General features: G+C 40.5%; 2 protein-coding genes across 28 annotated transcripts in view; one reads left to right on the top strand and one right to left on the bottom strand.

Moving 5' to 3' along the window:
* cacna1db (calcium channel, voltage-dependent, L type, alpha 1D subunit, b) overlaps positions 1-8462 on the bottom strand; it is a 36564-nt gene extending 28102 nt beyond the window's left edge. For 15 of the 26 annotated variants that reach the window (XM_037245855.1, XM_037245853.1, XM_037245860.1 and 12 more), the window contains exons 1-3: positions 8348-8461; positions 5125-5593; positions 4288-4393 (exon numbers count right to left, since the gene is read on the bottom strand). In XM_037245855.1, coding sequence (XP_037101750.1) covers positions 4288-4393; positions 5125-5593; positions 8348-8381 — 609 coding nt within the window. In that variant the 5' untranslated portion in view covers positions 8382-8461. Of the gene's footprint in view, positions 1-4287; positions 4394-5124; positions 5594-7626; positions 7805-8347 lie in introns of those variants that run through there. The other 11 variants (XM_037245841.1, XM_037245844.1, XM_037245845.1 and 8 more) reach the window with 2 other exon arrangements.
* A 616-nt stretch (positions 8463-9078) lies between these two features.
* On the top strand, positions 9079-15585 carry dcp1a (decapping mRNA 1A). Of its 2 annotated transcripts, XM_037245872.1 has the most exons (10): positions 9079-9243; positions 9823-9863; positions 9971-10098; positions 12024-12090; positions 12723-12861; positions 13123-13209; positions 13424-14023; positions 14112-14327; positions 14546-14674; positions 14728-15585. In XM_037245872.1, exons 1-9 carry the CDS (start codon positions 9112-9114, stop codon positions 14624-14626), a joined length of 1491 nt encoding a protein of 496 aa, XP_037101767.1. In that variant the 5' UTR covers positions 9079-9111; the 3' UTR covers positions 14627-14674; positions 14728-15585. The 2 variants fall into 2 exon arrangements, with proteins under 2 accessions (XP_037101767.1, XP_037101766.1); XM_037245871.1 differs by having other exon boundaries at positions 14546-15585.
* Positions 15586-15842: the final 257 nt, after the last annotated feature.

Here is a 15842-nt window from a genome sequence, read left to right as displayed (position 1 = left end):
TGGGATAGAAAAATGAATGGATGGATAGCAAACCATCATTTAAATTAAATTAAATAATTTGGGTGAAATTTGTTATCACATTAATTATAGTATCTACTGTAATTGGTGGTGTTTAAAAGCAGAGTAGGAGAAGAGAAGAGGAGGACAAAAGTAATCTACTCGCATTTAAACAAATCTGGTAGCAACACGAATGAACTGGCGGTGCTTTGGAAGTGCAACATTATGTTGTGTGAAACTTTGCAGTTTTATCAAGAAGTAGCATTCACACAACACAAGCACCAGATTAATTGCCTTGCTTGTTATTTTATTTTATTTTATTTTATTTGTTTACGTTTTTGTTTTTTAGTTAATTTAGTTTTAGGGTGACTTGACGCTAACCAAACACACTCAAATATATTATAAGCAACAGAGCATTGTATGCAACGTGAGAATGACTATGATTTTTTTTTTTTTCTTAAGGGGCCTTTTGATTCAATCCGTGGCCAACAAGCTTAGCCTTTACACTAATGTGTGAATATGCATCTGCACTCATCGGACTGAAAGGCTGGCATTACCACACAAACACACTGGTTCACTTGCTGCCACTAACCTCAGTGACAATAACTGAAGCTGACACAACACTCGATGCTTTGTGACTCTCCTGTTATACTTTGCTTCGTATTACTCAGAGCTGTGATGTTAGCCTCATGGTGTAAACAAGTAGTCATTCCAGCTTTCTGGATATGAGTATAAAACTCTTTTAGGAAAAACAGCAAAATGTCGGTTCCAAATAAAATGACACATTTGGAGAAGCTTTTTATTGGGCAGCAACTCATTTTCCTTTTCGTTGAATGAACAGAAGGAGCGTCATCACAGCTTGACCACTTCAAATGTGTCACATCTTTGCAACGTGATACATCCACTAACCCTCCAAAATTCGAAAAACCGTTTGGAAATGTCCTTTCCTCTTTCATGATGAACATAACTCCAACATTACCATCATCATTGATTATCATTTGTATGGAGTGTGCTGGAAAAACGTACGGAAGGCGACTCAAGCAGGCAGCCAGCAGCCTAATCAGCTCCTATTAGATTGTGTTCTCATTAGCCACAATAAGATGAAAGGTCGAGGAAAGCAGCAGTGCGCGTGGTTACTGCTGAACATGGCAGCATGCTCATAATATCATGACAATGATGATGATAAGTTACAGTATTTAATGGTACACCTGTGTGTTCAATAGCTACACAAATCATTCAGAATTAAAGTGCTGCTTGAAAAAGACAATAAGACACATGTACTGTTTTCCTTCTCTCAAAGAATAACCTCAAATCTTTATCTCAGATTTTGATTGCAAAATGAGATAGTCCATGTTGATTTTTTTTTCTGATATCAATATTAGATCGGGACACCTTTAGTTATTTGCTGTTTTGCACAGGATCACAATAGGAATGAGATGCTACAAGTTTACAACAATGGAGGAAAATGTGTCCACGAACATGATAAGGGGGCACATTTGATACAAGAGGAAATGGAAGAAAATGGACCGCAGGAGCAAGAGGGAGACTTCCGAGCTAAACCACAGCAACAGCGTCACTTCACATTAGCTGCTTTAATTGTTCATTGATTTTCACCTTGTGAGACAATCAAGGGATTCGTCCACCAATCTATTTTCTACTATCCCATTACGTGATTCTTTAAGTTACACACTTCAACATTTTAGGATGAACACATAGGATTTATTCAATATCATCACTCTTACGTCCTGTATTGTGATGTGAGACATGATGCCATTCTCATGCTCTTCATTCCTCCATCCCTTTTCCTGCCCTCATTCTTTCTCCTCATGCATGATTTTAATTACTTTTCCTAGGAGTGCTTTTTCTTTTACCATCCTCCTCAAGCCTCATTAGTGTCTCCTCTGACTTCTCTTGCTTTCTGGGGGGCTCTTTTGGAAATTTCTTGGACAAGCTGCCTTCAATCTGACATACTTGTTGACAGCCCTGTTCCTGCACACTCCACTCCAATCAAGTCGTCATGGTGACAGTTGCCTCGAAAGCCTGCTGTGCTTGTAAACAAGGTGAAGGAGAGTGCAGACCTACTCTGAGGTCAAACACACAAAAATAATCAATTGAAGTAAAGACAGAAATAGTTATATAATATAGTTATATAAGAAAAATTGTGACCAGTGTTATGCGTACACAAAAACTGACGCAAACTTGGCACAGCAAAACATCTTGTGGACAAATTCATCCTACAGGCAGCGAATGAAGTTGTCATTTGTCACACACAGCACAAACTTGTTCAATTTATACATTGCCGAGATGTTTCGCCAGTCAGCCACTGTCATTCATTCTTAATCTGGCTGTTCAACAATACCAATTACAGCTCAGGGGAATTACTTGCATGGCACAATGGCAAACAATTTAACATGAAAAATGATAAGAAAAATATATTTTTATTTGCTATCTAGACAGCCAAAGTGCAGGATTTTAATGGATAATAAATTAGGAATAATAAGGAAATAATTTGGAAACAGTGTCACCGAACAAATCCTGTCCTAGTTGTTGGACAGATGCTCGTCTGCAGTCTGACTATTGCTGTGGTGCCCTAAACCTCATTTGCCCAACATTCAAATTAACTTATCATCTGGAATTTAGTTTCTAATAAGGCTCAACGCAACAATTCTAAATGAAATTTGAGAGGACCTACATTTTTGTAGTGCACAAAGTGTGTGTGTGTGTGTGTGTGTGTGTGTGTGTGTGTGTTTGTGTGTGTGTGTGTGTGTGTGTGTGTGTGTGTGTGTGCATGTGTGTGTGTTTAATGAGCTCATAAAGCTCTCTGACTAAAATTTGCTGTTGACTAGTGTTGTCATATGGAACTCTATAAAATTGTCATGACCATATCTATTCATGGCTCATCATATTAGTATTTCCAAAAGTGTTTAATACTGTGTTTACATTACCAAACACACACAGAGGGAAAAAAAACACACATGTTGGTCAAAGCCATATGCTGCTTAGTGTGACTCTCATTTCCTCTTCCCTCTAAACCTTTAATCCCCGACCGAGAAAATGATGCAATCTGACTATTGCTTCTGAGAATCACACACGTAAAATCACATGCAAACAAACCAAAGACGTCACTTACATACAAACCCACGGGTGAGGGAGGGGCACACGTGTGGTACACATGCTGCAGGTTTACACATGGCACAAATGGGCAAACAACCATCCACACTCACTTTGGCAACTAAGGACAATTCGAGTCTGTTTTCTCATCGACCCTTCATGGGAACGATATTTGACAAAAATGTCATCATATTTGTGGTCGCAAAGCTTCCTACTTGACGGCAAAGGGGACCTAACGCGGGTTGCATCATGCCTGTTGCATATATGTAGATAGATAGATCGTAGGGGAGCTGGAGCCTATCCCAGCTGACATCGGGCAAAAGGCAGACTACACCTTGAACTGGTCGCCAGCCAGTCGCAGGACACGTATAGAGACGAATAACCAGTCACACAGCACCACTGTGCGGGAATTGATACCACGCTGCCCACACACCAGTATTTCCGCTGAGAATTTTGTTTTCAAAATTCAAACAAATTAGAGAAATGATGAAATAGGGCTCATGTCCCTGAGAGATGTGCTCAAGTTCACTTTCACTCTCATGTACACACATGCACACACACACACAGTGTGCATTGTGATGTGATGATGCGTGCACACACACACACACACACACACACACACACACACATACGTACTATATACACAAAGTGAGTAATCCCCATCTGTTGATGAAACATGCAATGTTTCTCTGTGCACAACTAGCAATTCCTCTTGGTCTACTGAGACACTCACTTCCTACAAGGCTCAGAGACCAAAGTAAACACTGACTGAATGGTTTTCTAAGGACATGTAGAATCTGCCTATAAAAAAGCAACTGATCTATCCATCCATTGTCTATCCCACTTATCCTGTTTAGGACTCATGGGGAGCTGGACTGACTATAACTTGAACTAGTCGCCAGTCAATCATAGGCCACACATGACTGTTCACTCTCTTATTTATACCTATGGGCAATTTAGAGCCAAAATCGAACCCTACATCTACATATTTGAAATGTGTGAGGCAGAGGGAGTCAGCGAAAACCACATGAATCAATCAATAGTTGACTGATTGACAGTATGACTTGATCCTGAAAGGCAAATCTGTTCCGCTACAAAGACCACATGCATGTGTCATGTAACAGTTTAGCCATTACATCACTACCCACATTGTATACTTTTCTGCTGTACGGTACTTACCAGCTCTTGGTTGGTAGAATTGGAGTCATCTCCAGGGAAAGGGATGTAGATGGCTAAGGCCACGCAATTGGCAAAAATAGACAGCAGTATAAATATATCGAATGGTCTGAAAGTCAAATGGTTAAGGAAGGTTTTTACCACACTGAAGTATATGAAAAATAAAATGATAAGATAAGAATGGAACTCATTTGAGCGCATAGCTACAACAATGTTGGAACATCAAAATCAGTTTGGATTAACAGCATATTGTACAGAAATGTCCATACCCACATCCAGATTAAAATGGAACGTGTTCGGTTTGTTTGTCTTCTGATTTCATTACTTCCAACTTCATTTTGCACTTGTGGGGTCCTCCTGAGTTGTCCATACAAAAAACCATCACAGCTACCTAAAGTGCAAAACAACCACTGGCGGAGCTAGGATTTTTTCTTTGAGGGGGGCTTGAGGGGCAAGGATGTCTCAGTGGGGCTGCAAAACAAACCACAAAAAAAACGCAGTCCCAGAATTTTATCAGATAACACTCATAAAGATTCGTTATATGTTCCCTTGGGCATGAGTGCAAATGTGGATTTGGGAAAAATACCCAAAGGTCAATGAGCTGGTCCATGAGTATTTCAAGGGGGGGGGTCCAGTGCCCCTGCGGGCCCACCTCTAGCTCCACCACTGGAAACAACCTCTGTTTTTTGGTAAATATTGTCTCCTGTTTTAGATGCACAGCTTATAGCTCTCCCTCCCCTCCTCAGTTAGAATAATGCAGGAAGATTATTTTACTCACTGATTTTCAGTCAAATTGTCATTATTTTGTCAACAACCACAACAAGCAAATTGAAAGGATACTTCCACTCCACCAAGCTGATGCAGGCCCTGCGGATGGGGTTGTTGAGGGTGAGGCAGAACAACGCTCTGGGTGGCCTGCTGTTAGTGGACCCGCCCTGTTTTTTGCTCTTGGCATACTGCTGCCTCTTTCTCTGTGCCAATGAGCCGACAGGAGCCGCTCCGGTGGCGCATGGTGTGCGCTGTGGACTCAAGTCAACCTTTGCAACATCGCCCTGTGCTTGGCGAGCAGCGTTAATGGCCGCATGCCAAGCAAGAACCGGGCTGACAGCGGAACCGGTGCCACCGGGTACATGGGCGCCACTCTTTGCTCCCAGTAGGCCGTAAGACGAGCCGACGGGCTTTCCACTGCTGGCGGGGGCGTGCAGGGACTCAGGTGGGCTGAGTTGGTGGAGATGAGTTTGGCTTTCTGACCAAAGGCCTGAGGCATCAGCAGAGGAAGTGGTCTTTTTGTTGCTGGCATACTGTGCCCCTATAAAGACAGCAAGCGAGAAAGAGGCAATACATTAGCAAATAAACATGCAATACCTTCAACAATCATGCTAACCAATAACAACATTTGTGCAATGAACAATGCTTGCAGGTTAGCAAGCATCAAATGAATTTTTATATTGCATTTCGAAAGCCATATCTATGGGTAATAAACAAGTAATGCAAAATGGACAAAATTGGACAATGTAACACTTATTTTAATGAGAGAGATACAGTAAATTAAATCAAAATTTGAATAAAAAATTATTGTGGTTTCCACGCTCTCATAAGTGAAATTACACCAACCAGACGCAGCCATGTAGAGCAACAGTATTGTTTGCAATCCTTAGAAATGATTTTTCCAAGTTGAAATATGTCAGACGCATTTGTTAACTGTGGTCATATTGTTGGAGCATTAATGGAGCCCAGATCCAAACTGCATATGCCAGTCATGCTTCAAAAGGCCCACTTCACACCCAGTGAAGCGGCTGAATCCAAGTGAAATGGACCATCGTGAAAAAAAAACACACTTAGCCAACTCTTCGCCTCCACACTAATTGATTCAGCACCACACATTTACAGACGTACTGCAACAGAAAAACTGTGACCTTGTATCCTATTTTGAGGCTCCACATATACTGCAATGTCTGAACCATAAGAACATAGTGAGATCGTCAACACAGATGCAGATTCCCACAAAGAGAGGAAACAGGTGACAATGAAAAGGAGAGTGTGAATTATTTTTTATTTTAAAAGGCTGTTGGTAACACTTTCTCAACACTTTCTTTCTCGCTATTGGTACGTATAAAACACATAGGTATTTCATGATTTTCAAGGCCATAAAATCCCACTCCAGTCCTGTAGTTGCCGCAGCAGTCATATGCTAGATCCGGTTGGCCAATGCCACACTTCAACCACCAATGCAAACGGACCAGAACATTGCCAAGAGAAAATAAATTATTTAATGGGATCCTTGACTAAATGTAACATTTTCTTGCAAGGACACTCTCTATATAACTCTGTGGAAAGCAATTGTATGTTTTCTAATAGAACTTCACATTCCACCAAATCAAAAGCATACCGCTGTCCCTTGAGCTTTCACGCTTGACACAAATAATAAAACGACATGGTGTGGCGTGAGCATGGGGGAGCAAAGAGGACCGTCTGCATGAATGGATGAGCGAGTCATTAAAATCAATGTAAACTGAGCGTTAAAAAAACAGTGCCCTTGACTCATCTCTTTGGCACACAGGAGCTAGTTCTGTAATGTTATGTCATCCCAAAAATGAGTCTTCAAATCATAATGAGTCTAAAACATATATGCTGCGGCTATTCAACCGACAACTGGAATGCAAATGGAGCAAGAAGAAGCTCTGACATTCAACAAAAAACATCACTCAAAGTATTTCCAATTGCACATATCATTTTCGGGGTCACAGGGAAGAGTCTATCTCAGCTGACTACGTACACCCTGGACTAGTCACTAGGGCACAAATAGCTACAGACAATCATTCACACTGAGTTAGAACTGAATCCACGCTGCCTGCAGAGTTCACTCTCAGAAAACACCTTGCAGTAAATCATACAAGGTGGTTTTGTTGAACAGTAAATCAAATCTTACATGCTTTTCCCCAAATGGAGAGTCATTACATAAAATACTAGAACAATTTATCACATTTAGTCTAAGATTTTACAATATTAGATCACTTATCTTCCTCTCTTGTACACGGTACCGGAGTGTATAAATGTAATTTGTGTGCGCGTGTGTAGTTGTGAAAACCGCTGGTTAATAACTGGTAATCACTTTTCTGCGAGGCAGGTCGCGTCTTTGCAAGGTGTTGCAAAATTAAGTCCGTTCATTTCAAATGACACTATATAGGCATCAAAAAGTAATGTCAAAATCTGAAGAATATTGTACAGCTCTTTCTTCTTTCCTAACGCAGGCGCGCGCACATCCACTCGCACATAAGCACGCACACACAAGAGCGCACCAACTCTCCTCCGTTTATCAATTTTTTTTTTCTATATTATTACCTTCTGACAGTTCATCTTCTTCTTGCATCCTCGAATCCACATGGAAATGCTCCACGTCAGATCCAACTCATCGTTGAAGAGTATATCCGAGGCTAACCTGAGTTATATTGCCAACATTTTCCGAGCGCGGAACCTTGCGAGGAGCGACAATCATGTTGGCCACATCCGGGTGTCTGTGCGCACATTAACCGGGAGGAGGGTAGCGCAACCTCAGCCCACTTTTGCCAACATTGGATCGAACCCGAACAACCCTTAGCCACTCAGTCAGCTGTTGGCCATAACTGGAGAAAATTGCAATATGCTGCACAATTGGACATGCATGGAAATGAATACACACTTACATTTTTATGCACCTGTTGCTGTTTTGAAATAAGGTGTATAATAATCAGAGAATGTTCACGGATCATAGAAAATTCCAACGTTTTGGTAAATTAAAAATAACTACCAAAGGTTTTGCTTGACGAAACGGTAAAAGACGCCCCCACACTTGGCTTTGAGACTGAGACAGACACAGATCCTTTTTCTCTCATTTGTTTTCACTTAAGTATGGATTTAGCCCCCTATGTACATATGTATCATGTTTTAACAGAAGCCCAAAACTCTTTTAATAATCTCTTGGTATATCTTTACCGAACTGTTCTGTGTTCAAAGACCTGATAAATAAACACATTATGATTGTTATCAAATTGGGAATTATTCTCTCTCAAAATAAAGCACTTACCCCTCAGGGGTCTTCCTCTTACAATGAATGGCATTCTGTCACCTGCCTTCCCATTGAGGCCTCATAGTGCCTCGCTGTGCTTTCACTGTGCTGCTTTTCCAGAGAAAATGAGTTGTCCGAGCCGTGCTGGAAGGTTACCAGTGATTGGATTACCTGTGCCTGGATGAGGGATAACCGGTTGCGCATAATCCTTCCATTATAATCCCTGCTCCAGTGTCCTCTCAACAGAAAAAGTGAAGCAGACACAGCTGTAGCTCCACTGGGGCAAGACAGACTGTGCATTGAGCAAATGTTCTAAATTATTATGGTTACCATGCATTGATTGGGTGCATTTTCCATCATTGTATTGATTGGGTGGATTCTCCATAATTGTATTAGTACTAATTAACTGTGTTTGCAAATGCAAACATGTGTATTGTGGGAAAAACCTGCCACTGCAACTCATCCACAGAGTGCAAGTGATAGCATTTTTTCATAATGTAGTGTTTATGAAAATTTTGTATCACTTGATGCAGGATGGTTTTAAGGTGACAGCTACTACAGCTACTAGAAAATGAGAAAGAAAGAAAAGAAAGTATTGCAGTGCATTCTTGTGGTGTTTTGTAATATTTAACCATTGACATTTATTTGAGCAAAAATCTAAAATATATTTTTTAGACTTGTGTGTACTGGATTATTTTGAAAACCATTTACTTCCGGTTAGTACGGAAGTCAAAGGTGTCCCTCTGAAATGCGTCCGTGTGGGAGCAATATTTGCATCCAAGATGGACACCGCAAATGCTGGACATATGATGAGTTTAGCGGCTCTCCAGAGACAAGACCCATACATCAACACGTTGCTTGACGTTACCGGCCAGGTGGCCCTCTACAACTTCAACTCCAAAGTCAACGAATGGGTGAGTTTGTGAAACAAAAACGAGAAAGAGAGCGAGGAAATAAGCCCGGACATCGGAAAATTAACTTGGCGTGTCGAAGCTAACGCTGGATAAAAACGACACTGCGAGCTGTGTTGAATTCCCTAGACTTTAACTACACTATGTGTTTGAATGACATTGATACATTTCGCAATATCAGCAACTGTTCTGCACTATGTGTTGAGGTTTTGTATTGCGATCAATAATCAGTAACAGGAATTTTGGGTTCCAGACTGCTGGGAAATGGAAAGTTGGGAACGATCAATTTTTCCGTGGAAAGTTAGTTAAAAAAAATCACGACGTACACAGTACTGTACATTAGGCACCATATTATAATACCAGGCAGTGATTGTCAAATAGTATAACGTTTTACATTGAAGATTAGTTGTATCGCTATTCTGCATTTGATTCATTTCATCATGGCATGCGCTGTTAAAATATCTGTACATTAAAGTAAGTGGACAAAGCATGTCACAAATGTGTTGTATAATATTCCCAAATTATTTTATTTTCATTTCAAATGACCTAATTCGAATTAACACCACCCCTGACTGATTACAGGAAAAGACTGAAATCGAGGGCACCCTGTTTGTCTATACTAGGTAAGAATGTAATAATTTGGATACATTTCTATAGCATCACCATGTGGGCAAACAAAGCCAAACCAGTGGAAAATAAAACCAATGTTTGTGAATGTTGTCCTACACAGGTCAGCTTCCCCTTATCATGGCTTCACCATCATGAACCGACTGAGTTCACAGAACCTGGTCGAGCCAATCAACAAAGACCTGGAGTTCCAGCTGCAGGAGCCTTTCCTTCTCTACAAGAATGGCAACAGTGAGTACTACTGCATACTTAGATACTTCTCTGTATGTAGAGTAACTTTACTCAAGGTGACAGGCCATCATCAGGCATATGCAGTAAAAGTTACAGCTTCCAAAAGTGGTTATTTACAAATCAAGTTTTCAATCTCATCTTTTTACATGCTTTATTGATCATTTTTTTCACTGGTCATGCGTTCATGTTTAAATATGGGATTGCCTGTGTACATCCAGGCGCCTATACTATAGCAACTAGGACAAAAAACATCAGTGGGGTGTTATATGAATTATATTAATTATATAATTATATGACAATGACCTATATTTATGATTGAGGATTTCCATTGGAATTGATTGTCTTCTTAAATCATGCAGTTCCTGTGTTCTTAGTATTTATTGTCATAGATATATTTATCTACTCATTAATTGAACATTTGCCCCAGAAGAAATGAAAATGCTTTGAGACCTTTTTGTCATTTTCTCAAGTGCTGATGAAATGTCACTGCTCCTCTGAGGTAATATCAAGTGCTGTTGCTAAGCTACAAAAAAAATCTCTTAACTCCAGGGTTTCATCACGCAAGCCAGCAGTTGTAATTGTGACATTCCGTATACAGCAAAAAAAAAACTCTTACACAATTAAAGAAAATAATGAATTTCAGTACCTCTGAAAAGGCAGAATAAACACTTCCCAAGTGTTCTTAGAAACATCTCTTCTTTTTGCTTGTAGTCACTCGGGTGGCTTTAACAGGTGAACTTGTGATGAGACTTCTGGCTTAAAACATCACGCAGGTCCATTAGATGATTGAGATTTGGCCCTAATTGTTCCTTTTTATGATTAAACTCTCAGAACTTAAGAAAGTGGCTGACTGTGCTCCCACCAAGGCATTCTATTACAAGTCTGAAGATCAGTTTAATCAAGGCCACGAATAAAGAATTACAGCGTTTCCCCATTTGTTTGCCTATCAGGAAAAAGAGCATAGCCAGGGTCAAAGTCAGTGGAGATGGCGAGTGCTCCCCCGTTGGACTTTGTTTGCACTTCAACCTGCCTGATATGGAAGTCATGATGTCACTTCTCATTTAGTTTCAGACTTACTCTGCTTCTCTTCCAGCCTCAATGCAACCACTGCCTTTTTGGTTCCATTGCAATCCCGATAGTAAGACAAAAAGTAAATTGAAAAAATGTATTCCTCTGGTTGTTGCTCAGCAGTCCGATTGTTTTGGTACTTTTTCTGGATTAAAAAGAAAAAGACTGACACGAACACTATCTTGAAATTGTCCTGAGGTCTCAGTCGAAGCAAATTAAAAGCTTGATGAGTGAAGATCCAAAAGTCCAAGTTTAGTCACAGCATGACATCCATATTGTTATTTTTTTATATTCCGTCTGAGGCTGATGTGTACTCAAAGCTAGAGGAAGCTGTTAAGTGAGTGTGTAAATGCACACACATGATCAATATACTCCTGTTTACATGGCTCTATTATCCCCTCGGATACAGAAGATGCTATCAGGATGCAAACACCTTGGTTGCTAAGTAACATCAGGCTCCCGAGGGACTTGCGTATGTCAACATGCTCGCACGCACACACACGAAATATGCTTGAAGATCACGTTTAGTGCAATTAACATCTAATGAAAATACAGAGATTTTACTGCGCTTGACTCAATTCATACACAATTCAACCTCAAGTGAAATAATAAATAATTCCAAGGTCAAGCTGTCACCATCATAGTATTTAAAGCAAAAATGTAGCCTTAAGTCTAACAAACATTTACTCTGACTGCTGTATAGCTTGAAAACAAAAACAATGTGCAACTTGGGCATGTGGCTAAGAGATACTTGGCTGTAGGCAGGCCACCTCATGAATATGAGAACATGTTTTAAACAATAATGCGAGTATAAAAAAAAGTTGAAAGCAATCATATGTGTTTACTTTTTCTTGCAGTGGGTATCTACAGTATTTGGTTCTATGACAAGAGGGATTCCCATCGCATTTCTCAGCTCATGTTGAAGTAAGTGTGTATTAAATCCTATGAGAATATGCCTAGGTATCACTAGTAGCGTGTTTTTGGGACGATAAGTCGCGAAGGAGTATAAGTCACAACAGTCAAAAAATGCACCAGAAGAAGAAGAAAAACATACACGTATAAATTGCTCAGCCTTATAAATCAAATATTTTTGCAGGAAATGTATTCTACAAAAATAATTATAAAGTACAGTAAAGCTCAAAGAGCATTCCAAATCCCTGGTCCCTAATTGTAGGTGCTTTTGGATATATGCTCCGAGCACGCTCTCCAAACTTTTGGAAACAGAGCCTTGTTTAAATGTACTCTTTGGTTATTCAAAGTCCAGATGGAAGCAATTCATTTTTCTGTAATACCACAAGGTGGCAGCAAATTGCTACTTTTTTTTTTTTTTAGTGAAGTGCCAGCTCACTTTAGTATCAAATGCCACCAATATATGATGCCAATAGCTGAATTTGCACATGCCAAACTCTAATTATTCAGGGTTTCACTGTAGCCACGTAGATAAGGGTCTTCTGCTACTATAATGAAAATCATTCTGTTGGCATTCTTACATATGCAGTAAGTGTAATTAGGGTCGTGTGTCAACTTTCTCACTCTATGGCACATGTTCGTCTCAGAATTGTCAAACTAGAAGCTGAACATGCCCAAAGGAAATCGCCAGAGAAGGCGGAGCCCCGGCGGCCCAATGGTGTGGCTGAAGCACGACCCAGGGACATCATGGAGTTGCTTAGCAAAGCCAAGGAGGAATACCAGAAGGTTTGTAGGTTCAATAATATTGATGCTTGGCTTTCCAAGTGTGCAAGCATTACATTACCTATGTAGCTGTGTAACACAGACAGAATTTAACATTTGACACAAGACAACACAAATATTTAACACAGTTTTCAAAATTCTCTGTATTTTAAGGCTCTGCACTTAATCTTTAATCCCTATTGCTCTCATAAAATACCTCCTCCTTTCTTTTTTTTTTTTTTCTTTTCCAAAAACTAATTGAGCTTGTTTGTGCCTGTCATGCAGGCTCAGTCCAGGGATGCTAATGTATCTACAGAGTTGAACGCCACTGGAACTTTAGATCACATCCACAGTTCTCAGCTGCCTGATAAGGTATGCACTCAATTATACATAAATAAATAGGAAAGCAAGTCTCTGCCAATTGAATGACATTTAATAAAATCATACATCAAATAAACAAGTCGCAAATTCTGGATTGAATGTTGCAGCTTCTGACCTTTAATTAATAATTACATTTAATTATTTTCATTCACACACTATTTTTGAATTTGTTTGAATTGTTCACCTTTTCTTCTTTGCCCATCAGAAAAGTCATACAATGGTCAAGCAGATCACAGTGGAGGAGCTTTTCGGCTCAACCATCCCAAAGGACCCATCTCTGCCAGCCATGCCGACCCAAAACCCCACCACTGCTTCCAGCGAGCCGCCAGTAACTTACCCCCAGAACCACACCTATCCCCCGCCACTCCACCAAAGCCCCCTTTGTCCTCCCCTCTTTGCCACCCGGGATCCTGGATCAAACCAGGTTCGCCAAGAACACAGCGTGCTCCCAGCATCTTATGCACTACATCCCAGCAGTGTTTTCCGGCCAGCGTGCCCCGCGGCCGAGCACCGATCTCACGGCCCACTCTTACCTCTCATGGTGCCACCAGCAGGTTCCCAAGCTCAAACTGTTCCCACTGGGTCTGCAGTGCCATCAGCGGCTTCCCGTGCCTATTTGGAACAGGACCTACTAGTCCAGTCTCTGAATGCGGAAATCCACAAACCCATCCTAGCACCAAATTTCCTGCCGAGCACCCTGGTACCACCCCTCAACTTCCAAGAACGTATGAGGGAACCAGTCCTCCAGCTCACACAAGAGATGGATGTTCTCGCTAAGGCCCCAAACATAATCAAACCTCTATCAGTGAGTTGCCAACCTCTCTTCACAGACTCATCAATCAGTTCATTTGTGTTATTCAGAAGGTGCTTTTTTTTGTCTGTCCTGCTTGCAGACCGTCTCTATGCGTCCCGGTCTTGCCCTACCTGGGTCGGATCCTGCTGTGCTTCTGTCACCCAGCGCCTTCCAGCAGTCCCTCATTAAGGCAGCTGCCGCGATAGTCCCTCCACCTGCCTCAGAACTCCCAACCGCCTCCGGAGGTTCTATGGAGGCCCCACAGCCCTCCTGCAGCAAAGCTCAGCTCCAGAAGACTCTCATACACCTTATTAAGGTACAGTATTCTCAGAGACGAGTTTTGTGAAAAATATTAACTATCATTAACACGAGAGAAGGATGAAAATTATTTAACAGGAGACAAAATGTTCAGGCTAAGACATGCTAAACCAGCGCTGAACTGTTCAAATTATCCGGAATGTTCTTGAGATGATGACAGGGTTTGGCGACGCTTCCACCCAGTTTCGTAACATGATTCATGTTGTCACCATGCAGAATGACCCGACCTTCCTCGGAGCCATTCACGACACGTACCTGCGGAGTCTGTCCAAGGACTTCAGCAACTTGAAGCTCTGACTCTCCAACTCTCAAACATGCCTTTCAAACCACAAGCAGCTCATGTGAGACTGACAACAGACTCTTTGCACGATAGGCCATTGAGTTTTGTCATAGTACAGGAGCACGTCCAGAAGATGGAACTTTATTTCCCCTTCTTTCTCAACCTGATTCATGGGACACTGAACTTTTAGGCTTTGGACTTTGAATTTTTATTTTTTGACACCTTGTCCTATTGGGAGATGCTAATTGTCATTTTTCTTGTTCCAGCCGTGGATACTACAGCAACATAGTTTTGTCTTTATAAATCTCTGTAAATGCGGGGAGTTCTTATGTGTTTTGTTGTGAACAAACTGAAAAACAAAGTCTAGCTTTTAAAGCTACTTTTCAGAAGGCACACCAATCTAGTTATTTTCCCTCCACTTTCTTTTTTCTTTGTGTCCAGCCAGCCATTACATTTTCAGTACATTTTAAGATAGTGGCTCGGTTGTGGTAATAGTCAGTAAAGCTGGCAGTAAATGATCCAAATGTTTACATTGACTTGGAGTCAAGCAAAATGGATTTTTAGTGAATAGTGTTGTCTCTGACTTTAAAATCAGTTGTTAAAATGTTATGCCAGTCATCCCAAATGTCTTAATGTTATATAGGCCAGGAGCGCGACTTGTCACACAACGGAAGTTTTGAACCAAACGTCAAAGAATGTTTTATAGCCAAGTAGCACATGAAGCCCAGATTTTCGTTAAAAAAATGGTGAGAACTGCATTAAGAAAACAAAATGTAGCGATTATTAATCATACAACATATGTATCCACACAGTAATACTTTTAAGGTTTCAATAGTCAAATGTCCGATTGAGTTCATTTTTGGAAAACTATAATTATTTTTCTTTTTTCTGACCAAAATGTAGAGGTGTTTTTGTAATTTTTGTTTTTCTGGGTATTTTGGTTATTAAAGGATTGTGACAAACCTTATTATTATTATTACTATCATTATTATGATTATTACTTTCTCTAAGGGTAATGAGAAGGCTGTCTATGTTCTTGTAAGTATAAACCCTTCATGGTTGAGGTGTTGTAAACTGCATTTGTACACCAAGTACAATTACATCTTTATATCTTTTAAAATGAGTATGAACAGTGTACATTGTATTATTAAACCACCACCTCCTAATTGTGAAGAAAAGGTTGTCCAACGTTTTACCATTTTGATCAGTAAAGAGAAATTCAGACGGCATTTA

This window comes from Syngnathus acus, chromosome 2 (assembly GCF_901709675.1).
Source record: "Syngnathus acus chromosome 2, fSynAcu1.2, whole genome shotgun sequence".
Taxonomy (NCBI): Eukaryota; Metazoa; Chordata; class Actinopteri; order Syngnathiformes; family Syngnathidae; genus Syngnathus; species Syngnathus acus.
The sequence above is the reverse complement of the archived record's forward strand: the minus strand, read 5'-3'. Positions and strand labels throughout refer to the sequence as shown.

Excerpts from the sequence above, each read along its gene's own strand:
- dcp1a (XM_037245872.1), top strand. The coding sequence starts at position 9,112 with ATGGACACCGCAAATGCTGGACATATGATGAGTTTAGCGGCTCTCCAG. Across the intron at positions 12,091-12,722 it reads ATTTCTCAGCTCATGTTGAA|AATTGTCAAACTAGAAGCTG; the intron begins GTAAGTGTGTAT and ends TGTTCGTCTCAG. Across the intron at positions 13,210-13,423 it reads GTTCTCAGCTGCCTGATAAG|AAAAGTCATACAATGGTCAA; the intron begins GTATGCACTCAA and ends TTTGCCCATCAG.